General features: G+C 41.2%; 1 protein-coding gene across 2 annotated transcripts; it reads right to left on the reverse strand.

Annotated features, from left to right (window-relative positions):
• Window positions 1–1991: 1991 nt before the first annotated feature.
• Window positions 1992–27155, reverse strand: Api5 (apoptosis inhibitor 5). 2 transcript variants are annotated; one of them, NM_001127379.2, is made up of 14 exons: window positions 26934–27155; window positions 17703–17864; window positions 16085–16178; window positions 15611–15676; window positions 14945–15096; window positions 13424–13630; window positions 12802–12906; window positions 11537–11626; window positions 10394–10575; window positions 9502–9595; window positions 9048–9104; window positions 7261–7337; window positions 6678–6814; window positions 1992–4035 (listed from the first exon to the last, which is right to left on the reverse strand). In NM_001127379.2, exons 1-14 carry the CDS (start codon window positions 27000–27002, stop codon window positions 4013–4015), a joined length of 1515 nt encoding a protein of 504 aa, NP_001120851.1. In that variant the 5' UTR covers window positions 27003–27155; the 3' UTR covers window positions 1992–4012. The 2 variants fall into 2 exon arrangements, with proteins under 2 accessions (NP_001120851.1, NP_001386658.1); NM_001399729.1 differs by having other exon boundaries at window positions 1992–4040.

The raw sequence follows: 27155 nt of genomic DNA on the forward strand, positions 1-27155 counted from the left end.
TGAACAATCTCCCTTATGACTAGCCTCAAATAAGCTTATATATGACTGTAATGACATTTGCAAAAATAACTCTGGCCAAATAACAAGAATCTCAGCAGTGACATAGCTACATATATTCTCCGTAGCCCAGGTGGATCTTTTAAAATTATGGTCTTATTAAAATATAAATTAAAAGTTACATATCAGTGTACAAGGATGTCTGTGTGTGAATACCACTCTTGTTTAGGTATCCCCAATACAGAGAAAGGTGTTTGCTTATCTTTTCCCAGCCTTTACTCGTGTCCTTTTCTTCAACTTAAGATATAGACCAAGTCCTAGTGCATAAAGATGTCATATTTCTTGCCACCTCTGAATGCAGCACTAATGACGTACTATACTACTCTGTGATAGTATTTTCTACATTTTGAGTGTAAAATGTGATTAATTTCTGCAGCGGTTCTTAGGTCTGGTCTAGTGAGAAAGAATACACAGTAAAACTTGGAAAAGGAAGTACAAGACAGGTTTTCAAGGATGTCCAGGCTTCGGTCTCCAACTTAGGTTCTGAAGTACTAGAAAGGAGAATTGGGAAAAGCTGGGTTAACCAAGGTCATCCAAGGGGTCTGTCCTAAAATTCTTTGCTCATTTAATCTATTAGCAACTAAAAATGGAGGAATTTATGTTAACAGTATCTGTATTTAGGCTTTGGCTGGGTTTCCCCAATTCCTCCCAAAAAGTAGCTTTCCCATTTGGAGTAGAACAATTACAAATCCCAACCTACATGTGTGATGTTCTTCTCTTTACCGTAATACATTGTATGATGCAGGCACATTAAAGGAGGACTTATTGTTTTCCAATGCAGAGGTTTCAGCTCATGGCTGGATGGTGGTGAGGCAGAGGATCATGGCCGCAGAGCTTGTGACAGAAGGCTGAGTAGCAAATGAAGATACAAAGAGGCTAGGGACAAGATTTTCTCCATGTCCCACATTCATTCGGTCGACTAAGACATTTATTGGACTGGTGCCCTAAAAATTCACTTACCTGAAGCCAACCCCTAAATACTGGGGACAAAGCCTCAGCGCATGAGCCTTAAGGCACTTTTCATATCCAAACCATGACAGAAATTATTGCTTCTGAGTTAGTTACAGGCATAACTGCCTAAGGTGGATGCTGAGAATTAAACTGGAGTTCTCTGCAAGAGCAGTACTGTACTTTGCAGTCTCAAAATTGGGACAGACTTTGTAATTTGTAATCTAATGTAGTCATTTATTAAAACTTTATTGCATTTAGTGTATGTGCAGGCCATAGTATATCTGTCATGAGTTGGTTCTCTTTCTATCATGTGGATGCAGAGGACTGAACTTAGGCTGTTAGGCTTGGCAGCAAGCTTCTTTATCTGCTGAGACATGCTGGCCCAAGTTTTTATTTATTTTTTTTTATTTATTTATTTTTTTTGGTTCTTTTTTTCGGAGCTGGGGATCGAACCCAGGGCCTTGCGCTTCCTAGGTAAGCGCTCTACCACTGAGCTAAATCCCCAGCCCCCCAAGTTTTTATTTTTAATAGATCTTTTTTACTTCATGCTTGCCTCAAACTTGAACCTTCTGCCTCAGCCTCCTGCTTCCTGGGATTATGGATTTATGTCACTGAATCGAGCTGTTTATTTTCTTCCATCCTCAAACCTTAGGGAGAGAGTCTCACTATGTAGCCTAAGTAATTTGTGATCCCCCTACTTCAATACCCTGATAGAATTATAGGCACAGGACACCATGCTTCAGCTCTCCTGATGCTGTTTTGACAGAATGGAATATTTTCCAGAAGACTAATAAAAATTTACTTATTTATAAGTAAATATCTAAAACAGATGGCTTTCAAGACTGACCTTGACAACAGAACACCTTTTTTTCATTTTTATATTTAAGATCTAACAGTTTGCCATATGAGAAGCAATCAATAAATGCTAATATCTAAGAATCAAGAATCCAAAGTTATAATTATAACACATTAAGACACAAAACAAAATTACAAAAGGAAATTTATTTCAAAAGCATAAGGGAACATTTACATTTAAACAAGGTGGTAAACAGGTGTCCTTGTGGAAGAAAAAGATTCATGGCATAAAGATTTTCTTTCAAATTTCTGAAGCAAAAAGAATACTAAGTCATGAACTACTGACTAGGCAAGGGAAAGGAAGCAAAAGGATAAGGAAGGGATGAATGCAGGGAGTTCTGTAGTAGACATGAGGTCAAGTTACTTCTGCTGAGTTTACAAATACCCTCAGACAAGAGAGGAAACATTACTGTGTTCAAACTTATATTGCTATAGTCCCAATTCATTTTTGTTCTTGAAATGGCTTTAGGCCATGGCTGATTTATCTCTGAAGTCCATAACTAGATGGTCAGAGTAGTCAACTGGCAATCCCATGTTCCTGTCTGTTCAGATTCCAAGGGAGCCTAGGTTCAGCTCAGTCCTGTGGAATGCTCAGAGTTTATTGCCAGCACTCCTTAGTCAAGCTGACCAACTTCCCGTGCTCATTTCCATCATTCTAGACTTTCAGAAATATTTTTGCCATAAATACGTGCAGTGGTTCTCACAAAGGAGATTATTTTTTTTTTCCCAGTGTAGAAGTGATGGTAATGAAGACACCTGTGTAGGAATCAAAACCTCAAAAAAACCAAAACAACAAACCACTAAAAATGTCATCTGAATTTCTGATTTGAATAGCAAACTTGGAGAAGGAAGAGTAACTGTGGAACAAAAATTTATGAAACATTCAAATGAAGAACAGAGTCTGGGCTACTAAAAATGCCCAACACAAGACACTCCACAAACCTCCCATCTGTTGTCTTAATCTAAAGACTATTGGCTAACATACAATAATCTGATTAATAACCTGAGAAGTTAAATTTTGAAAGTGGCAAAAGCAAGCTGAGTGAACAACTCTTATGGTAGGTACTATGTCATCAAGTCACTTTCCTGGGTAGCCCTGGTTATTAAGTCTCCAAATCCTAAATACACTATCACATCCTGTATGTACATCAGATCTGGCTGTATTTCACCAACAAGGGTCTTTAGATTTGTCTCTGAAAAAAGAGACTTTCTTTTTAGTTTTAAACAATAATAATCATGTGAGTTCAACTGACTGAAATTCCTCCCTACTGGAGTAGAAACCTAGATACCAAGTCAGTAATGGATTCAGTCTCAAAGGGATAATCACTATATCAGATGACCCATTCTGAGAATTTAAAGTATTGATTTGTTGTATACTCAAGTTCCATAGCATGCATATATACACACACAACATATGCTTATGTCTGTACGTATATTATGCACATGTACTCTTATTCAAATAATAAGACCCTGCGTTCAAAGCTGTATTCCAAAATATGGAGAAGAGTGAAGGGAGCAATGCAAAGCAACTTCTTTCTAAAAGCCTGATGTCACTTGTACACTGTGAGAAGCTGGTGTTTAATTTCTATGACCCTTGGCAGGAATGTTACAACACTGCCTAGCAGCTTCATTAGAAAACAATGGAAGCAAAAGGTTAAGACTGATTACTACTCTTCTCCATGTATTGGGCAAGAAACTGTAACAGAATGGGGAGGAAAATAAGTAACGCTTCAAAAAGTGATCATCTTTACCAGATCACAAGCTAGACTGAATTTCCCATTAGAGTCAGTTCTCAATAACAAATTATCAAGATGTGTAAAAGCAAGATTCACAAGATGAAGTCTGGATAATGAGGATATTGTGAAAACAAGTCAAGGCTGCAGACAAAGCATCCAAAAATATTGTTGTGGTTTTACCTTGGACACAACCATGGTCTTTTACAAAAGTAGATCATACATACAAAGGTAGAAAGAACATTACGTTTTCAGCTGAAGGCAGCAGTCCTTTTAAAGGGACATCCCCGGCAATCCAATGAGTAGTAGTAGATTTAAGTATATTAATCTCACGACAATGCTCAAGAGTGTGATGTCGCAATCAGTAGAGTCGTCCTCGACTACGATTTCCTCTTGTTCCCCAACCTCGGCCACCTCTACTTCCCCTGAAGGCTCCTCTCTGCTCTACGAAAAAGCGAACAATGGTTTAGGTCTTGATTAGGACATCATGGTTCAGCAAATAGAAGAATACAGCTTGTAGTTCTGAAAATAGCAGCAGGGTTTATAAAAGCAAGTGGCATTCTGCCACTCTCTTCAGATTCACTCTGTCCATGCATTTACAGAGGCAGAGAGGTAAACAGCAAAGTGCTAGGAACTTCATAGCAGTTTGACTAAACGATTCTCATTAGCAAAGCTGTTTCAAAGCAACAATGTTAGGACAACCATACTTGTTTCTATTTTGGTGCTTATTACTATCAAAGAATAACAGGATAAAAATGACTGCACTTACTAAGCAATTAACAATGCAACAAAAACTACTTGTCTTTTTATATATGAGAAGTATTTTAAACTTCCAACTGTTTTGGACAGTGAGGCTGCCTTTTCATGTGATACACAGGTAGTGTGTTTGTTGTGTTTGTTGTGATCTCACCATCTACAGAATTGACCCTTATATTAGGTGCAGGTTCAACGCTGAGCCTTTTCTTTCCTTCGTGGGCTAAACTCCCCAGAGCTCTCACAAAGCTGTATGTCACACACACACAGATACTCTGAATGAGCACAGTACATCTTTTGCTGAAAGTCAAGTCACACAGAGAACAAGACCAAGAGGAATTAGCTCAAAAAAGATGTCCCAGTGAAGAACACTGAAGTTAGGAGCAAGGCTGGATTGTTCATCATGGGCAAATGAAATCTAATTTGTTTGTTGAACTTCAGACTTTCTCATTGCAGCAATCTTGCTAGCACTAATAAAGGCTGGTACTGATCTTTCTGATCCACAATCCTGGTGTCTTGAAAAAGACCTTTTAGGCCAATTTCATGCCCATTTAAAAATTTCTGTCACTGCCGATATTAGGTGATTTTCTCATAAATCTCCCTTTTTCCCAAAAAGGAAAAAGATTTCAATTCTGAGACAGAAAACTAACTAGACTTTTCAAGTTTAGTCAATTCAAATTTAGACTTTTCTCTGCAATACAATGGAGCCTGACTCAGTCACTTCTTGTACAATGATAATTTTATTCATGGATTGGTATGCAAATCACTTTAATGAAGTTGACATGTTTAATGCACTAGACAACATATTCAAAGGTGACACTTATAGGATAGATATACTCATTTCAAGATGCACTATACAGAATCAACAACAAAAAGCTCTATGTCTTTAAGTTAGTCATAACATGCACATTTTAAACTACCCATACTGATCAGCTTTGAGAAGACAACAGTGGTTGCTGAGAGTGATGTATCAGTGACAGATACACTGACTATGGGTGCTGTAACTTTTTATTTCAGATGCATGGCATGATTTATTCTCTCACTGCTCCCACATTCTTCTCAGGCATAAGAAAAGGACCTCCTTATTTCTGAACTACACATCAGTCCACAGAAATAAGTTTCCTTAAGCAGCAATACACTTAGCAAGGTAATGTACAGAATTATTTGTTATGCACCAATAGACTATCAAAACTAACCTTTACATTTTTTAATTCTATTTTTCTGAATATGAAAGATGCACAGCTTCTCAAAGGAATCCAAACAACACAATTTCAGCTTTAATACAAAGACCAGAGATGCCTTCAGTTGTTTAGCTACCTGTGAGTTGTAAAGCACTACCAAAGTATTATTACAGTCTGTCATCTCTCTGTTTTGAGCATTTATTTTTGATCTTCACTCAAGGCAGCTACATGAATACAGCTACTTGAACTCCTCTCTGGAGTTGTGACTGCCAGCAGTAAGCTTTTCCTAAGCAAGAGCAAGAGTTAGCTAGGTGACCTACGTCTGCCCCTGCTGAGCCTTTTGTTCTTATTACTTAGCCTAGGCTTGCCCTGAGCTTATGATCCTCCCAGGCCTTACCCTCCTGAGTGCTGGGATTATAGGCACCTGCCATTATGCCCCATTGTCCATTCCTTTAAAAATGATTCATGTGGGGAAAATCTAGTAAGGAACAGACTTCCTTACTGACTCTAGAACCTTCACAGAATAGGTGGGTTGGAAGAAAGTTCTCTGAGCCAAGAAGGACTAGAAGCAATGACAGAAGACTGCATTTGGTTAGGCAAAGGTAGATTATAATATCTTCCCAGGCACACAATGCTTAACCATCTGACTCTATTTCTATGACTTCTCTCTTTCAACTAGCACAGAAAACCTGAGTGTTTCCAGCAATAGACCCACAACTCTGAGACCTTCCCCACATCTGCCAGAGTACATAAGAGTTCATGGCAACTTCCTGTTTCTGTGGGTTCCTCTTAATACAGCTGGCATATTTTTTTTTCAAGTGCTTAGGCATCACTCATTCAGTGAGTACACAAGAGTTATAAAGAATATGGAGACATGATTATTTCCCCAATGGCCCTCTTTTGCAGGCTAACTCAGATAAGCCACCTAACAGAAATATTATCTATCTATCTATCTATCTATCTATCTATCTATCTATCTATCTATCTATCTATCTATCTATCTATCATCCATCCAACAGAAAACACGTATCACTTTCTACCTAATCTCTTGAACTGCTGATCTGTCTGTCTGTCTGTCTAACAGAAAAGCACATAGCACTTTCTACCTAATCTCTTGAACTGCTTGTACCCAAACGAAAACGCTCACCATAATTAAAGTTGCCCAAATTGCTGCTGTACTTCCCACTAGGAGGATTGTAAATCTGTCTGGCATCCCTTTTTGGTCCTCCTGGAGATTTCTTAGGTGGTGAACCTGAACTTGTATCTTCACTGGTTCTCTTTTGCCTGGAACAGTGGGAAAAGCAACTATTATAAAGCACTGCATTATGCCAAAAGTTACAACAGCTCTAAACTAGCCTGTGAGTTACATTCGAATGTCACATTAGACTGTTGGGCTAGAGTTATACAGAAATTCCCAATGGGCATAAACAAGGCTTTACAGTACTTGAAATGTGTGGTTTCAAAGAGAGTCTGATCCCTCGGTGATGAAGCTGCCACCAAATCTAGTCATGTGACAGGAATACACACACACTCAAGCACTCCAGGGTGTACCCACCACCCTGTTTTGTAAGGCTCTGGAATGACTTGGTGCTTTACGTCCTCTTTCTAGCAGTCATATTTTAACAGTTTCTTGAGAATCAGTTAACTAACAATGTGCTCTCCTGTAAAATTAAAATCAGCAACTGAACTCAGGATTTGACTCTTGAATCTCTTTAAAATCCATTTCTTACCCAATCTCAACTTTCTGTACAGGTTTCCAGGACAATGTTACCGTGCTCTTATAAGAAGGAGGAATGTGAAAGAGATCCTGGAAAGACAAAAACCAAAATCAGCCAAGACTTCTAATAGATATGTTCAGTAAGGAAGTAGTGAGCGAGGAAAAGAGACAGGAAGACACATCTTAGACGGTTTTGCGCAAGGCACTGGGTTCAAAGAAAATGTTAGGAGGAAAAGCTTTTATTTCTTATGCTTCCAACCAAACAGACACAAAGAAAACTGTCTAAGAAACTGGAGACAATTTTGTTGTAAAAGACACCAATTCCTGTTTTGTATGTGACTTAAACCTTAGGTTTTTTCCCCCTTTAAAATAGCCCCAAACTTTAGGATGAGACATCAATATTGACCAATTTCAATGAACAAAACCAACCAAGAAAGCTTTCCTTTTGCACAAAGGCAGTTACTAGGGTGTTTCAATTGGAACAACTTATTACTCTGAGTGCTCATGTACATGTGTTTGTGTTCATGTGTGTGTGTGTGTGGAGGGGGGGGGGTTGGGAGGTCAGAGGCTGATGCCGGTGTCTTCCTGAGTACTCTTTCACTTTAGTTTTTGAGACAGCATCTGACTGAAGTGGGGCTCAGAGACTCACTGTTGGCCAGTGAGTTCCAGGGATCCTCATGTTTCTGACTCCCCAGTACTGGTGTTACAGGCATGTACCACTCTGCCTGGCTTTTTACACGGATGCTGATCTAACCCAAGTAATAAATGGTAGCAGATATACATTATAAAGCTTCCAGTGTTTTGAGTCAGGGTGATTTCACTTTGTTGACTAGCCTATCTTGAACTTACGGTGATTCTGCTGCTGCTACCTCTTGAGTGGTAGAATTACAAAGCAAGCTACACATGCATTGACTTTTGCTTTGAATGTCTTTTTACTTCTTGGAGAGATGACACTAATCACTCATGTCCAATGACACTATCACTGTCTCTGCAATGATCTCTTTGTTTGGATAAAAAGCACTTTCTCTGTAGCATTTTTACCACACTAGCTGAAGGCATACTTGTCTTACTGCTAGGCTTTATGCTCTGGTTATTATAAGCACACTAGTAGATATTTAGGGATAAAAAAGAACAGGAGGACAATTTTAAATTAAAGGCAAGGTGTCATTAGCCTGCAGTACGCAAAACTTTGAGTGTATTACACAGATATGTTCACAAAAAATGTCACAGAAAAAACCACTTCATGTGCTGCATATCACCTGCCTGTTATTACAACAGGCAATGCAGGGTTTCACCGACCATTCAAAAAGACCCAAGAACATTAAGACCACCAGAACTGGGAGTTGCAGAGATGGCTCACGAGTTACAAGTGCTGTCTGCTCTTCCAGAGTTCAATTCCTAGCACCCACATGGCAGCTCACAACTGCCTGTAACTCCAGTTCTAGGGCATTTGACACTCTCACACAGACACATGCAGGCAAAACACCAATGCATATAAAATAAAAACACAATGTTAAAAAAAGTCAGGAGTGTCCCAACAGACAGACAAAGCAGTAGAGCTTTACGCTACTAAAATGACGAAGCCTACTTCTATCTGCTCACTGCTCTACATGGCCCTCTCAGCCTTTCATCCTTTTCAGTTCAGGTTGGCTTCACAAGTGTCACTTATTACGACAGAGAACGACAAAGCTTCAAAAGAGCAAATGTTAGGAAGGGATTCAATCTCCCCATTGCAGACACAAGGAAAACATCTTGCTCTGACTCTAGGTAGCTGGCAGTGTAGGAAAAAAGCAGACTCACCTTGATTAAAACATTGATATTGTTTGTTATTTTCAATGCAACAACTTTTATCTTGTTCTGTAAAGGGAATACAAAATTAAAATTCAATAATTTCTGTGCACCCATACCATTCTGCATGGAACCAAATTCACATCTACAGGTAGAAATTTCTAAGTAGAGGTTTAAATTTATGGTTTTTTTTTCCTATGTCTCTATCCTATGCAAACCAGCCATGCTTCTTTGGCAGGCTGAACTACAATTTACCTGAGAAATACAACATGAAGTAATAAAAGAACGTTATATATAAAGTTAAAGGATACCAGTATAAACTACAGGAATTTGTAATGAAAACTGAAAAGGTTTATTCATTAAGAGTGGTTTTATTATGAAAACTCAAGGGGAACCAAATCCCAGCAAGGACCACAGAGTCAGTCACTGGAACTGACAACTTCTGTGTCGTCATCAGCATTCTTACCTCCTCTGTTTTTAAGGCCTCGCCTGTTTTACCCTGGAGAGCCAATCGAAGTTGTCTGATATAAACCTGAAGGCCCCGTGCAAAGTACTGCAACCTAAATGACAAAGTATTTAGTCAGTAATTCATCACTTCAACTTTGTTCTTAAATAATCTTCTACTACGGCAGTAACAATGCACGGTACAGAAAACAGCTTGGTGAACAACAACACAAGAGTATTTCCCTATGTTATTAGTTTCTGATCTGGTATTTCAGCAAACATTTGCTGCTGAGACAGACATGCCATGTTGTCCAGGTTAGCCAAGTGACTTTTCTACCTCAGCTTCCTAATTGGCTGATACTAAGGAGTCTGTAAAGCCACACTGCCTGACTGACATACAGTAAACAATTCCCAGTGGGAAAGAAGAGGGTAGTAGCAAGTGGCAAGTATGGCTCAAACACTGCAAATCTGTTCATGGAATGATTGTATGCAAAGTATCCTTATAAAAATGAACCACTAACTTGTCTAGCACTGCTCTTCCATCAACCCTGTTAAATATTATCAATATCTATGGATATAGATACTCAACACATACCAGGGGCTGGGCATTGTACAAGCTTATTCTGATCCCTACTATCATTCAAACCTAACAGATGAGAATAAGCAGCTGGGGACCATGCCCAAGGTCATAGGTGAAGAGAGAAGAGTCAAGAGTTCATTTGTTTTAAAGTTCACTTCCCACCAGGGACCTGTACTGCCACATCTGTGAAATGTTTAAAAATGTGTTTTTTGGACTCTCATCCTATATAAGGAAGAGTAAGAAGAATCAGATCTTATAAAACAAAATAAAAACCCAGAGAGCTTGAAGATTTTCCATCTTTGTTAAGGACTAAGCCACTTCTGTCATATAATACCTAATTTTGAAATCTTTGAGCTTTTCTGCATTCAGTTTGGCTGTTAGGAAGTCCGGAAGTTTTCGGCCCAACTGATGAAAACTATATAATAAGCACTCCACATAACTGAACTGTAGCTTGGGCTCTTCATTCCCAGCGTTCTCTCCATTTTCTGCTTCTTCTGGAGGGAGAGGCATATACTCCTAAGAGAGGAAAGAGCAGACGTTTGCAGTCTGTTCTAAAGACTCTTGTTATAAAGAGATACCTATGTAATCCTAAAGCACAATTTTAAGACAAGAACACTAAAAACAGACTAGAAACTGAGCTAGGACCTATTAGACAAAGCTCTCGCACATTAGCCATGATTATTAACCTATGTTACAGCTGCTCCCACTTATATCGAAAGTGGAAATCGCTAACCTCAGGTAGTAGGCACCAAAGTTCAATGTCCATAAAGACTACATTCTTAATGAATTAAAAAAAAAAAACCAACAACAACAAAAAAACATTTTCTAAAGTCCATATTGTTTTAAGTTTGTACTCTTTACACCGAAAGTGTGACAAAGGCATTCAAGATCAGCCTTACAACACCCAATAGATACTGCAAATTTGGAAGCAGATGCTGAATGGTTCCTTATATGCCAAGGGCCTGAGGCTTATCTTTGGCCATTTATGTAACTGCTCACATTAAACGGGAGAGTCACTCAGTGATGCTGCTGCTGATTTTTATCAGATGGCCTATTTTCTCCACAATTACAACTTAAACGACAGACTATTTCCTGGTTGCTACAGCTACTTGGCCTTAGGCGGCTACCTAGTTGGTGGCCTGGAACAAATGACCTCTGCAATGCTAACTACAGTTCTTAGACTCTTTAGCACAATCAGAAGAGTTAGTGATACTTTCTTTTTCACAGACAGGATATCGTTTTGATTTGGGAGAAAGGGGGTGATCTAGTCTCTAAATCACGAGTGGTCTTTATGCAAAGAATTAGCAGCTTGGAAATGCTAAGATCCAAAGAGACTTCCTTACAAAAGAGGAAGCACAAGGCCTGTGTACTGAACTAGAATTAATATTCAAGGCAAAATTCAAGCTAGTTTTCACATTCTAGAACTTGATAATACATTAGTTTTGACCACATCCCAAGGAAAGAAGAAAGTTCTTACCAATAACTTATCAAACAGTTTTCTTAAATTTGTTTCTAGTTTTTCCATGTCACCACAAAATGAACTCATCTCTGCCAACAACTTTAATACCTGAAACATACAAACTTACTTTTAGAACTATTTTTAAATGAGCAAGACCTATGAATGACAGGGATTCTAAACCTTTAAAAGACTGTCCTCATTTTCAATTATGTTTCTCAGAATCATGTTAGAACTGGATAAAAAAAAACCCTAGAGATAAACATTAAAGAAAGAGAGAGCTCTTAGTACAATCATAGGGTGCATGTCAATATCTTAGCAAATCCAAGAATCCTAATTCGCAATACATCTGTAAGAAGCTAGGAAAAGAATACCAACGACTCCTACTCTAGGCCCATACTGTCAATGTTAGGTACAATGAAAAAAATGATAAATACATTAATCCTCCAATCACCACTCAGAGTCTGCAACAGCAACCACCCAAATTTATGGTGGTTCTTGCTATTGAAGTTAGACTCTAGGTACTCTATACACCCAACTCCTTGTTCTAGAGGTAGCTGGAGCATGAAATGGCATATGCAGTTCCTGGTTTTCATTCAAGTCACTATCATCAAGGCTGTTGGCAGAGTCTGGTGCTGTGCCACATGGTGTGATTCAGGGTTGAGTAAGTCAAACACTGGAGGAGGAGAGACAGTGCGAATACCACAAGAGATCCGCTGACAACTGTGTCTGCTACAGCTGAGAGCCAAAGCAGGAGGGTGTCCACTCCACTGGAGGACAGGGGTAAAGGATATGTGGTGTTAAGCTAGTTTATGTTTAATGCTTGTAAATTTGTGTATATGGGCATGTGCCTGCACATGTGGAGGTCATACAACAACTTTCAGGAGTCAGTTCTCTCCTTCCACAATGCAGTTTCTGGGGACAAAACTTAGGTCATCAGGTTTGGTGGCAAATACCTTTACCTGCAAATACCATCCTATTGGCCTAATCTAGTTTAAATCTGTATGGAAACTTGTCATAAGTTCCTTATTTAAAAGTATTTAGGCTTTACAGGTATAAACTTCATACACTGACATGTATAGGCAGTGCTGCCCTAATCACAACAACTATAATGGAATCCATAAATCATTTCTATCCAATTAATTCTGGCCTAGGAGATTACTAGCTAACACTGCCAGACATTTCAATTATGCTCCTGGAAATCAGATCTAAGTCAGTGATTCACATTTCTCCTAAAAAACAGAAATAGCTTTGTGGTGCTTTTTAAAGCAGGAAGGTTCTCCTACCTCCAACTGTATATCCAGACCTTCCACTGGGGTAGTTAGGGTACTGAGATTAGGGAGGACCTGCTCACAGAAATATGTCACAAATCTTGTAGAATGAACATTTTTCTGTAAAACCAAGCAAGAAATAAAAGTTACTAAACAAACAAGTCTTGTTTCAAAGATTATAGCAGACTGTTGAAAAGCGTGAACTTAGTATCGCAACATTACGTGGCCTTCTTTGCAAGGGTATCTGGAACACCTGAACATCGATAGATCTTGAATGTCCTTTTTGACTCTCAAGTTAAATTTAGTGACATGTTAGTGCTGAATTTACACACTGCACATTTCCCAACAAGGACATATTCTTCATGTTTTTCAAATTAGGGCATATATATCTCAGAAAACTCATGTAGGGCAAACAAAATTGGTGACAGAATGAATGCAAGCACTTATCATTTTTAGAAAGCTTCTACGCAAGCCCTCAGAGAAAGAAACATCTTGCTGTTTTGGGCTCTTACAATGCCACTCTGCTTTCTATTTGCCCGACTGTGCTAAGAATGCGTTTATGAGGTCTGAGGAGTGTTCATGAATACGGGCAGATCTAAGAGTGCCCCCAGTATCACCGAGGTGGAACAAAGCTCACAGAGAAGAGAGGCACAGCCTGCCGAGTGCACTGCAGCAGCCTGTCCACGCAGTCAGGGTCTGAGGGGCTGAAGGTCTGCTCCAGGTCAGCCTGTTCTGCCACCAGCTCTACCAGCTGCTGCCTTCCACTCACTGTCTGCAAGCTTTTTAACCCAGACAGGATCTTCATGAACAAAACAAACTCTTCACCAGTCACATCTTCTAGGACCTGGAAAAAGACAATTCAGAAGAACAGCATTATCAGTTGAATGAGAGGGAGAGATCAATATCCAGAGTATCATGACTTCTGTTCCATCCTAATGCTTCTGCTGCCAAAAGGTAAGTTTGATGTTCAGAGACAGGGGAAGCTGTATTCTCTAAGAGGACCAAAGCTGTTTTAAAGAAAATCTTGATGTAAAAAAATTGTTTTTGACATATAAGGCATTGCCAACACGCACAGCAACAGATTTACATTGTGTCTACAGATTTCACAGAATGAGCAAAATAAAAAAAAAATACATAAAACGACTCTTGGAGGGCTTGTGGAGTGATCAATCGAAGGGACTGGGAAATCCTGTGGCACACCATTAAGTGGGTAGCCTCCCACAACTAAGGAGCCTTGCTCACATCATAGAAGTTGCCTACAGGCTCCCTGCCACACAAGTGACATGTGTATTGCAAATCTCTTGGACTAGTGGGCCCACGGTTATGCTCACTGACTAAAGCTTGCAATCACGACCCTTCCTACTCAGATGACCGTATAGCAGATGGTAGGTAAGAACAGTCCCACCTTCTCAGCAGGACACTCTTTCCAGTGAGTGCTGTCATGAGAAAAGAAGCTGAATTTTCTCTAAAAGAAAACTATTCCCCACATTTGGCAATTTAAAAGTGGGCAAAGAGTCTGGCAATTTTAGCCTTTCTAACTGTGCTAGATGCTTAGAGCAGAAAATAAGCATGGTGTGATGGTTAATAACAAAATCCCGGCATGCCTGTGAAGGCTTGTACAGAGGTGAACTGCTGTGGCTGGCACCATTCCACAGGCTGGGATGTGGGGCTGGATAAAAAAAAAAGAGACAACTAGATCAGTATAAGCATTTATCTCCCTGATTCTTGACTGTGGGCAATGTCACCAGCTGCATCAGGCTCCTGTCACTGTGACAGATGACAAACTGCCCGAAACTGTGGACCAAAACAAACCTTTTTTTAACCTCAAGTTGCTCTGTCTGATACTTTTCACAGAAATAGGTAAGCAAAGCAGCTAACACATATGATATGCTCTCATAGTCTTGGGACGGTTTTACAGGCCATGATAAAAACTTATTTTTCCACTTCTTTCATTATGCTACTTCATTTTAAAATGTTTCAGAAAACTTTAAGCATCGCAAGATGAGAAAGCAGAGCAAGGAGCAGTCAGCATGGGTCATGGATGAAAGAGTGGTAAATCCAAGGTAAAGCACACTGCCCCAGAGGGGTCTGTCACTTCTGCATAAACCACATCCGGCACAGATAACTACCAATGAACCTCAAGGAAACTGCAACCAACCTTTTTGGACTCGGTGAGTATGAGCTCCTCTACTTCCTTAGTTAACACTTCATCTGGGAGCGTCTTGAGTTTTGTGGACAGGAATTTAATTGCTCGTTCTCTAACAATGTCTTCTCCTTGAAGAATCTGGCTAAACAAGCCACCTAATGTTCCTGTAACACAGAAGAGCAACTAAATAGTGTGAAGCGTTCACATTAATTTCATCATTGTTCACAGAAATAAACACCTGAATACGACCAGTGCTGGCTCAAGTCAGTCTGAAATGTTCACAGCCCATCCCAGAAAGGCCATGCGCTTTGCTCCCAGGGCCTCAGCTTGAGCATGACTGACCTCTTTTACCCCCAGTAACAAACTCAGCTATTTTGGAAGAATTTCTTTAAAGTTGAAACAAACAAACAAACAAACAACAACAAAAAAAAAAAAACAACAAAAAAACCCAAACAAAACAAAACAAAAAAACCAAAAACCACCACCACCAACAAAAAAAAAACTTTCCAATTCATTTCTAGGGGAAATTTGAACTGTTTTGCTTGTTTTTAAAAAGTCAACAAACATCTAAGTTGGGAGGCCCTTCAGAATAGGTCATCACTTTTCTGAAAGAGACTTCTTAGTAAAGCCCACGCTCCCGGGTTTCCTGAGGCTTTGATTGTGAAAAACTGCCTTTACCTTTTGCGTCCATCTTAAATATACTTAACAGAGCATTGTTCACCAAGTTAAATTCTGCAGAGTCATCTGGGGGGGAAAAACAACAGCACGATGAGTGAAGAGTAAATGCGGACTCCCCACTGTTCATCTCAGGGTTAAGAGCCCACAGTTTTAGCTCACTATTCCTAAGTGTCACTCTGGGGGCTGCTCCTTTCCATGCCTATGAACCCTGTATGCTAAGACTGCATGTGTCTTACCATAGGAAATAGGAAATGATGACTGTTACAAGTTTGAAGAGAAGCTCACCATTATGCCTTTATAAATAGGATTAAAAAGACAAAACAAGTACCACAGACCCAGAAGTCAGGGAGTTTCACAATACTGAATGAAGTAAGTTCAATGTCATCTGCCCAAGCCCACCCCAAGCAAAACACAAGTGGAGCCAATACTCCAGAGAGAATCTTCACAGTAAAAGGGAACGAAAGGACCTCTCACCTGTCTGCAGAAGCTGGGTCAGTATATCTGCTACTCGCGGAAGGTTTTCTCCTGTGGCAAACTGAGGCAGTTCTTTAATTGCTTGGCGTCGTATCTGGGCATGATTTCAAACAGACAAAGAAAGAAAACAACTAAAATGGCATCACCACAAAAAAAGACAAACTCAGCTTTTAGGACAACTAAAACCAAGAAGAAACCATTTTAAGAAACACATGAATTTTAAAGTACGCTTTTTCTTAAGATACTTTAATTACTGTTCATGTGTGTGAATGACGGAGGAGGGAGGTATACTGTGTGTGTGGAAGTCAGAACACAACTGTGAGGCTGGCTCACTTGTTCCACCTCTACATGGGTTCTGTGGACTGAAATCAGATTGTTAGGCTTATGTGGAAAGTATTGCTTGCTCAGCTGACTCTCATCAACCTAAAGATTATTTAAAGATTTTTTTCTTTTATTTATCTCTGTGTGTATGTGTACACGTGTGTACGTATATGTGTGTCAGCTTCTTTAGAGGAACAATAGTGCTCTTAATCGCTGAGCTATCTCTCTCTCCTGCCACAAAGATGAGAACTGTAACAGTTTTAAAAACAGCTTGTTCCCTCTGATGTTTCTGAGACATGGTATTGCTGTGTTGTGAGAATGGCCATAAATGTCTTGGCTCAAGTGATCATCTTGTCTCAGCCTCCTGAACAGCTGGAGTGCAGGTTTGTCCCAGTGCTCAATTTCCTACTCCCTTTCACAGAATAAATAAGACAAGTGAGGCTGAAAGGAAGAGTAAGTAAAGGACTGGAGCAGAGAGATAAACAATAACTCCTATGCAACTGCTGGTTATGACTTTTAGGCATGTTAATACACTGTTCCTTTAGAGCATCATGCATGGCAGAGCCTTAACCAGGAATTATTTTAGAATCTTCCATATTGACTACTTCAATTTGAATGAAAAAGACTCCAAATTACTAGCTCTCATATTAAAAATGATGCAGTTTCCATCTAGCAAACTGCATGAGATGGTAGTAATTCACTCATTTCATATAGGAAGATAAGAGCTAATAGCCAAAAAAACCTTAGAAGCCTCACAAGTAACTAGCAATGCCAAATGTTAATTCTGCACCATAGGAAAAGGCTTTATTATTATTTTTTTTCTTTTTTCTTTTTTTCGGAGCTGGGGACCGAACCCAGGGCCTTGCGCTTGCTAGGCAAGTGCTCTACCACTGAGCTAAATCCCCAACCCAAAAGGCTTTATTCTTAATCTGGTAATCAGCTACAGGTAATACAGTGACCAACTATTCTTATGACATATATAATAAATTTGTAAGGTACAAAAACTGTATTAACAATCTAATTTCATATGAACTGGGAACTATCTCAAAAAGATGTTGGATACATTCCATTTTCAGCAGTGGATAATGAAAAAACAAAATAAATAATTATTACTCCACATATTTTTCATAACTACAAGGTGACAGTTGGTGTTTTCTCAGTTGTAGCATTCACTCTGGGTCTGACACAATGTGACCATAGAATGACAGAGACTATAGACTGAGATGATTGCTATTTTGATCATGTCACTTTTACATAGATAATAGAAAGCTTACTTAAATGTCAGTCAAAAACTTACTGACACATCTTCATCCTCACAGAGGTCTAACTGTGCGTTGATAGCAGAATCAGCCAGCTCTGGAAAATGCTTAAAGAATTTTGGTATAAACTGAGCTGCTAATCGCTTTTCCTTGGTCCCGCCTTTCACACCATCCAATATCACTTGGTAGGCATCTTTATGCTGGAAAGAAGAAGAAAAGGAACAACATGTATCACACATGCACAAATGCTTCAGATGTTTATAAACACTAGTTTTACTACTTAAACTGGACACAACTTTTTTACTTTCTCTATTCCCTATTGCCCATTCCATTTTACATCAGCTGGGAAAGAGAAATATGATCCTAAGTTTAAGTCCAGGCCATGAGAGTGTCATGCTTTAAAAATGGAGACACACTGTAGACTCTTCAAAGTTATGTTACATTTACTTACAAAAAAGAAAAAGGTACCTGTGGCCAGGTGCCGTGGCCCACACTTGAAATGCTAGCATTCCAGAGGCTAAGGCGGAAGGTAGTAAGTGTGAAGACAGCCTGAGCTGCAACGCAAGACCTTGTCTCACCCTGCCTCCCACCCACAGGACCCTGCCTCTAATTAGTATTTTATGGAAGGTGAAAGGAACACATTTCTGAAATTAAATAATTCTAGGAAAGTTTAATTTCATCTTTCATTTTAGAATGTGAAAGCAGTGGCAAATTGTATAGCCAGTCAATTTTGGATTAAGACAAATTCTAACACCGCACATGAGAATACACTAAAGCCCACTTGTTTCCATCAAATAAATTCTTAAGTGCTCTCAAACTGGATAAAGTCTCAACAAGTTCCCAGTCCTCCTCACAAGCTACCTCCAAGCTGGTTCATTCATTAAATGACACTGATCATGTTGTCAGAAATACACACACATACACACAATACCACACACACACAAAACCACACGCACGCACGCACGAACGCACACACACACACAGGAGAGGGTGATGATATTGGGTGTCTTCCTCTACTACTCTCCACCTTATTTCTTAGCTATGGATTTTTACTTAAGTATATGTGTGTACATCTTTGTTTGTGTGTGCTATGTGTGTGGGGTGACTGCAGAGGTCAGAAGATAGCATGGGATCTCCTGGAGCTGAACTTACTTTTACAGGTGCTTGTGAGCTGCCTGACTCATGTGGGTGCTAGAACCAAACCTGGGTCCTCTGCAAGAGCAATGGGAGCTCTTAACTGCTGAGTCATCCACCTTCTATTACTTCCTGCTGATCCCAGGGCTCACAGACAGGCTAGCCAATAAGCTCCAAGGACCACCAGTTTCCACCTCCCAAACGCTCAGGCTCTGGGTAAGACTCAAGCCACTATGCTGAGCTTTTATGTTTGTGCTAAGTATCTGAGCTCAGGGCCTTGTACGGGTGGCTCTTTACCAGCACCGACATCTCTTCAGCCCTCTACTTGTCACCAATGTAGAAAATAAAACAGAAGTAGTATCTTCAGCAGTCAGTGACTTAGTGGTAGGTCAGACCATCCCCAGCATAAAATATTAGAAACAGTGCATTGCTCGGCCCATTCCTCTTCCAGCATGGCTGTTAGCTCCACGTGAGTTCATAGTGTCAACACAGTGAGTTTTAGCCAGCCAGTTACACAATGAGACACTGTCTCAAAACAGTATCAGAAGCATTAACTGTAAATACTCTGTGTGTGTGTGTGTGTGTGTGTGTGTGTGTGTGTGTGTGTGTATGTGTGTGGTGTGGTGTGTCCACAGAGGCCAGAAAAGCAGATCTAGAGTAACAAGATAGTTGTGAGCCATACGGGTGCTGGGAATTAAACCAGGGTCCTCCCTTGGCAAGAGCAAAAAGTGAGCCCCTGAACCACCTCATCAATACTTTGATGCATTTCTAAAATCATGTTTTGGTATGTTTTCAATAATTAATAAAACACAACTCTAAATTCTTTAAAGGTATACCTTCAAGAAAAATGTAAGGTACAATTTGAGCCATTTTCATCAATGTATTCTCCTAAAAAACTGTGTATATGAGGGCATAGAACATGTGATGTGGAAGTGGGGCACAGAGATAGGGAAGAGGGGAGAGCGGGGATGAGCGAGTTTAACTAAAACCAAGGATGTATGAAAAAGCCTAAGGGAGTCTGGTAATTGGTAAGCTAATTTAGAAATAAGTTTGAGCAGAGGTATCTTCTGGAGATCCCTAAAAGATACAAGTAATTAAATAAAAACCCAAGTGCCAAAGGTGAGCTCCTTCCCTATGAACTGTTGTTCAGGGAAGCCTCTAAAGTTCCCTGAACACAACAGATAATTGCCACTGTGGTTGACTGCTCACCAGAACTAGGTGGTAAGGCCTTACTGCTGATAAGACCACATGTTTTGGTTGCAGGCCATAAAGAAATCAGGATAAGCCTGGAAGCTTCCTTCCTGCTGGCCAGTCCTTAGAGTGCTAAAGAGTCTGCAGGATGTAGAGGGAGGCTTGTCATCAACAGTCACATCAGTTGTGAACCCTTGACACAGTAGGCAAGATATCCCCACTGGAGAAACAGTGGTGAATCTGTTATGTATGTAACTAACTGCTTTCTGACTAGAACTGAGGCTGGCTCCCTAGGATGGAATTCATAGCTGGTACTGTGAACCTGGTCTGAATCCTATGGCTGGGAAGGAAGGTCATAGGGCCAAACAGGGTAAACTACAGTTATTATTTTGCTAAATGGACACGTGTTCATCAAATTTCTGCCTAAGTAATTATACTTACTGTGTAGGTTAGCGCTGCGCTGTCGGCACTGCTCAGAGAAGCTTCTGTTTACAATGGAGAAGAGCAACAGCAGAGATTCTTATGTGGTCAAATACTGTGAATAAATGACTGCTGAACACTCAGCAGTACATGGGAGATGAGTTATCTCCCAGGCTCAGGGAACATCACAGAAGGGAAGGTAGAAAGAATACAAGTTCTAGAAGACGGAGTGAAGTGCTCTGCAATTCTCAGCAACTGCCATCGTGTGCACAAGGCTGGGCCATCAAAATCCTATCATAGAATGGGAAGGGACTCATGAGGCCTCACCCCTCCCCGGGGATCAGTAAGTATTTACTGGTTGCTAGAGGGAGGGAAAGATGTTTCCTTTGATGGTGAAGGCACTGGTAAGGTGCTCATGCTCCTGTAAATAAGCCCTTGTCTATACTCTTGTGTAATCCAGATGACATTCACTGGCTCACAAACAACAAATTAAAGCATGAAAGCAGAAGGACTAGCTGGGTAATAGAAGGGGTTGGTAGAAAGAGAGGGAGTAGGGTATGGTCAAAATATACTGTGTACATATATGAAAATGCCACATTGAAACCACTGTGTATAATTACCATGTACTAAAAAAACAAAATATGCTGCGGCAGTGATGGTCAGAACACAGGTAGCATGTATTACCTGGTCAGTGAGTAGATGAAGGACAGGATTTTAACATATTTTTGAGTAAGAAAAAAGATGAAGGGGCTGGGGTGTAGCCTGACAAACAACAGGCACTGGTTCCACACCTAGCAGCGCAAAATAACCTCAAATACAACAGAACCCTGAAAGGAGAAAAATGCTTCAGCGAAACTATACTATGGCTTCACCCTTGAGGTAATGGAGTCTGCACTTGGTACTATCAGGAGCTAGTATTTTCATTCTTTTTCAGGAATTTGAACTTGGTTCTTGGCTGTAGTTTAATCATACAACATAAAGCTACTAAAAGAAACTCAAGTCAGCAAAGCAAGTCCTTCTCCACGCAGGAGACAATATGTTCAGCATCAGGGAGCAAGAGGACAAATCTGAGCTCTGGGATTATGCAGCATCTCACATCAGCCCACTCACTGCCTGCCCCTTAACAGCTGTCTGACACATGTGCTAAGGTAGTTTATGAAGGTCAAACAAAACAAACCCTGAGGTAGCTGGTTCTCTCCTCCCACCATGTAGGTACTAGGGGTTGTATTCAGGGCATCAGGCTTCATGGCAGGTGACCTGAAAAGTTTCTAAAAGTCAGAATATCACTACATAGTTCAGGCTGGCTGGGACTTGTTATACGACCTAGGCTGGCCTAGACCTCTTCCTTCAGAGTGCTAGGAATATAGGGGTGTTTCACCAGGCCAAGTTAAGTATTCACATTTTAAAGTTAAGATATGAAATAAGGGCAGGCTGCACATTGCTCTCATGGCTATTTGGAAGCTATGGCGAGTGCAGTGAGGAGCGGACTGAAGGAAGAGAGTCACAGTCGGGGGAACAAACGACTGAGGCATTAACACTTCATATAGAATTTATCACCAGCAATCTTATTAGAAACGTCTATAAAAAAGCCCTCTTCATTTATCAGAGATGGATCTTTTAAATGTTTTTGCAGATGCTTGTTTGTTCATATTTCTTCTACTTTAAGAAACAGTTTATAGAAGAAGAGGTACAGTTTAAGGATTTAACACTTATTCCCACAATTATAATTAGTAAAGGAATAAGAAAAGCCATACATGAAATAAAATGCAAACAGGAAGTACTATTAATAAATACACAAAGAGTTAACAAGGAGGTTCCAAAAGGGACCTGGACTGGAGAGATGGCTATGTGTTTGAATGCTGGCTACTCTTCAAGAGAATCGGACTCCCAGCATCTATGAGGCTTACAACTGGCTATAGGAATCTGATACCCTTTTCTCGAAAGCACATAGACAAAGTAATACAAATTTTTAAAAATCATCCTTTTAGGTGTTGGGGATTTAGCTCAGTGGTAGAGCGCTTGCCTAGCAAGCGCAAGGCCCTGGGTTCGGTCCCCAGCTCCGGAAAAAAAAAAAAAAAAAGAAAAAGAAAAAAGAAAAAATTATCCTTTTAAAAAAAAGGAGAGAGAAAGGGATCTGACCAGCTTCGGGGAAAGTACTGTATATCCAAAATATACAAAGAACTCAAGAAGTTAGACCGCAGGGAAACAAATAACCCTATTAAAAAATGGGGTTCAGAGCTGAACAAAGAATTCACAGCTGAGGAATGCCGAATGGCTGAGAAACACCTAAAGAAATGTTCAACATCTTTAGTCATAAGGGAAATGCAAATCAAAACAACCCTGAGATTTCACCTCACACCAGTGAGAATGGCTAAGATCAAAAACTCAGGTGACAGCAGATGCTGGCGAGGATGTGGAGAAAGAGGAACACTCCTCCATTGTTGGTGGGATTGCAGACTGGTAAAACCATTCTGGAAATCAGTCTGGAGGTTCCTCAGAAAATTGGACATTGAACTGCCTGAGGATCCAGCCATACCTCTCTTGGGCATATACCCAAAAGATGCCTCAACATATAAAAGAGACACGTGCTCCACTATGTTCATCGCAGCCTTATTTATAATAGCCAGAAGCTGGAAAGAACCCAGATGCCCTTCAACAGAGGAATGGATACAGAAAATGTGGTACATCTACACAATGGAATATTACTCAGCTATCAAAAACAACGAGTTTATGAAATTCGTAGGCAAATGGTTGGAACTGGAAAATATCATCCTGAGTGAGCTAACCCACTCACAGAAAGACATACATGGTATGCACTCATTGATAAGTGGCTATTAGCCCAAATGCTTGAATTACCCTAGATCCCTAGAACAAAGGAAACTCAAGACGGATGATCAAAATGTGAATGCTTCACTCCTTCTTTAAATGAGGAAAAAGAATACCCTTGGCAGGGAAGGGAGAGGCAAAGATTAAAACAGAGACTGAAGGAACACCCATTCAGAGCCTGCCCCACAAGTGGCCCATACATATACAGCCACCCAATTAGACAAGATGGATGAAGCAAAGAAGTGCAGACCGACAGGAGCCGGATGTAGATCGCTCCTGAGAGACACAGCCAGAATACAGCAAATACAGAGGCGAATGCCAGCAGCAAACCACTGAACTGAGAATAGGTCCCCCGTTGAAGGAATCAGAGAAAGAACTGGAAGAGCTTGAAGGTGCTCGAGACCCCAAAAGTACAACAATGTCAAGCAACCAGAGCTTCCAGGGACTAAGCCACTACCTAAAGACTATACATGGACTGACCCTGGACTCTGTCCCCATAGGTAGCAATGAATATCCTAGTAAGAGCACCAGTAGAAGGGGAAGCCCTGGGTCCTGCTAAGACTGAACCCCCAGTGAACTAGACTATTCGGGGAGGGTGGCAATGGGGGGAGGTTTGGGAGGGGAACACCCACAAGGAAGGGGAGGGGGGAGGGTGATGTCTGTCCGGAAACCGGGAAAGGGAATAACACTTGAAATGTATATAAGAAATACTCAAGATAATAAAAAAAAAATAAAAAAAAAATAAAAAAAAAATAAAAAAAAAAAGACTTAAAAAAAAAAAAAAAAAAAAAGGAGAGAGAAAGGGATCTGACCAGCTTCGGGGAAAGTACTGTAAGACTTAGGGGAGGGAAAAGCTAGGCATGATGGTACTGCTTACAATCCCAATCAAAGTGCAGGCAGGAGGAACCCTGGAACTTGCTGCTTCAGGTCCCAGTGAGACCCAGTGTTTCATAAAACAAGGTGGGCAGCTCCTGTGGAATGATACAGGGGGATTTCCCGCCTCTGCATGTAGGAACACACGTGTACACAGCTTCTCGTTGGCCTCAGAAGACTGTGTTTTTCTTTGTATTTGAGGGTGCTGCGTTGAAAGAGTGTTGACCCAGAATGGGGAAGTGTGGTTTACAATTTAAGAGCTGAAAAATCAAATTAAAGACAACTGATCAAAACTGATCAAAAAGCCAGTTTCAGAAGGGTCCACATAGCAATCTGCTAGGGAATGTAACATGAAAATTTATTTTGCTACACAAACAAGGTATTATTCTACAATGGTTGATGGTGTCTTCTCTACTATCTCTTCCTTTGACAGTTACAACTGCAGCCACATCCTAAGGCCCACTATAGCTTTGTGCTGTTGTTGTTGCTGTAAGTACTTTCAGACATCTACAGGGGCAGGACTCGCTGTGCTGGTTATGCTGCCGTCTGTTTAAGTCATGGCTCTAGTTGCCATCAGTGTTATGAAGATGCTCATTACCTACCATCTACGAGCCATTATGCTAGGTCTCAATGCCCAGTGCTTAGTACCTGGCAGATGCTCAAAAAACACTGCATCCCTCAGACTGCCAGTACTCACTCGAGCTAGAAAAACAGGTCTCTCTTCTCTTTTAGCTTCTGTCTTTTAAGTACTCTTCCCAAACAGCAGATTTGCCTTGAGAAAGACATTTTTGACCTCTTGAAGAAAGTAAGCAAGTAAACCTAGTTTTCTGTTTTAATGGTGGGAGATAACTGAGTAGGTAAAATGCTTGCCTTGTGATCATGAGGACGTGAGTTCAATCCCCAGAACCCACATAAAAATTTGGCTCACAGTATGTTATCTATAATCCCAGCACTGGGGGTGGGAGTGGGGGCACAGAAGGATTTCTGGGGCTTGTTTGACAGTCAGTCTGGCAGAATGGATGACTCGAGATTCACTCAGAGAATCTGTCTCAAAAATAAGGTAAAGAGTAAATGAGAAAGACACCCCATGTCAACCTTGGCCTCCACATGCATGTGCACACACAGGTACACAAACCCCCCCACACGTGCACACACAATCTGAATAAAAATGAAACTAAAAAATTTTAAATGCTAACACAGAATCTGTTCAACTCTCCCTTCTCACACTGTCACAATGAGGTCTGACACTTGCACATTTAGGAGCAGTTTGGAGTTTAGACTAGGGATGATCAACCTGTACAGTCTACAATATTCCAAAATCCCAGGAGGGGAAGAACAACTTAAACATATGTGGTTGCAATCATTCCAGAAAAGGATCCCTGCCCCTCCCCATACAAACTGAGCTTGGTTTCCGTCTGCCCTAGTGTACTCTGTGTAGGTGGCTGTCGAAAAATACTTTTCTTACTTCAGCAAAAATCAGGGTAGGGGACATGACAGTTGGAAGTGGACAGTTGCAGAGTTTTCCCAATTGATCTCTTTAGGAGAGCACCATCCATATATCAGCAGAGAATTCCTATTTTAGGTTCCAGCCCTAGCCTCTCTTGCTGATGTGTGGCAAAATTAAACTTTGGCAGAACAATCAGCTCTCCCTAACTCTGTCACAAACATCAACAAAAGTATGCTGCCCAAGGCTGCCCTAGCACTTGTCCTAGAAACAACGAATTCCTCTGACTGGCCATCATAGTTTCCATCTTGTTATAGGCAAGACAAAAAATAAATAAGTAAATAAATAAACCTTGCTTTACAACTGACCTAACAGCGGTATACATCTGAGAAGGTGAACCTACACACTTCTGAAAATAAAGTCCCCACAGACACGGATGTAGGGAAGGAGAAAACCACCTGACACTTGAAGTTGGTACATCCACAATTCTAGGTTAAACTATAACGCGCCCCTCACTTCTCCCTAAACTTAGGAAGGTTCTACTTGAATTGCATACGTTCTAAGGGACCGGAAGGGACTCCTCCATCGCTCAGCTCAAGGACGTTTCTCTCTCTATGTTCTGGGAAGTGCACACAGAGACATCACTAGAGCATCCAAGCATTGAAAACATGGATTTTTGAAACCTACAGGCCAGATTGATCTCTTTTTCCAGAGGACACACACATGACCTTCCAATTCAAGTTCAACACAAGGCATCAAGGCTTGGAAGAATTCAACAGCTTTAAGAAAATTGCGCCCGGGGCAAAGAGAGTGGAGAGCACTTCCCAGAACGTTCTATTTGGGGCTGCATCTTTCCTCTCCCCAGGGCCGCTCCCTGCGACTTTCTTCACAAAATTCTTCCACTGAGAAACAATACAAAACGCGTGTCCTTTCCTCGCGCACCACTAATCGCCAGAGAGAGCTCGAAGCCGCTACCGCGCCTCCAACGCCCGCCACAGCTGGGTGCGCGACAGGCGCCCAAAGGCGCTCCGAACGACCGCCACCGCCGCCGCGAGTTCCTATCCAAGTCCGGGCAATTGGGCCTCGCCCACACTTTGCACAAACCCTGCATCCTACTCTCTCTAGACCTTGCCCAACTTCTGCCTCCAGAACCGACAGTTTCGATCTCTTGAGGAAAACTTTCCATTTCATCAACAGCCGGGCAAAGGTGGCACGGCTGACCGCTGGGTCCCGGGAGACCGTGGGAAGGCAGTGCTGCGGGACCGCGCGCTCCCGAGCAGGCCGAGGCCGCGTTCCCGTCCCGAGTGCGCGCCCGGCAACGCGGCCCAGCGCGGCGGGAGCCCAGACCTGAGCGGCCGGCCCTGCAGGCCGCCGGACCTACCTGGCCCACTTGCTCCGTGGCATCGGCGAGGATGCCGTAGTTGCGGTACAGCTCCTCCACCGTCGGCATGCTGAGCGCCAAGTTCCGGGCCCGCTCCCGTCGCCCAACACCTCTTCGGCGCCACCACCGCCTCCACGGAACTTATCTAAGCGGTCGACCGCACTATTACGCCGGCAGCCGCCGCCGGGCCGCCACCAGTCACCTCGTACAGCACGGCCCCGC

This window comes from Rattus norvegicus, chromosome 3, assembly GCF_036323735.1.
Source record: "Rattus norvegicus strain BN/NHsdMcwi chromosome 3, GRCr8, whole genome shotgun sequence".
NCBI lineage: Eukaryota > Metazoa > Chordata > Mammalia > Rodentia > Muridae > Rattus > Rattus norvegicus.

What these genes read in the sequence shown, in the direction of transcription:
- Api5 (NM_001399729.1), bottom strand. Translation starts at nt 27,002, where the DNA reads ATGCCGACGGTGGAGGAGCTGTACCGCAACTACGGCATCCTCGCCGAT. An exon ending in CCACGGAGCAAGTGGGCCAG is followed by an intron (nt 17,865 to 26,933) that starts GTAGGTCCGGCG and finishes TCTTCTTTCCAG; the next exon opens with CATAAAGATGCCTACCAAGT. An exon ending in TACTCACCGAGTCCAAAAAG is followed by an intron (nt 13,631 to 14,944) that starts GTTGGTTGCAGT and finishes GTCTTTTTCCAG; the next exon opens with GTCCTAGAAGATGTGACTGG.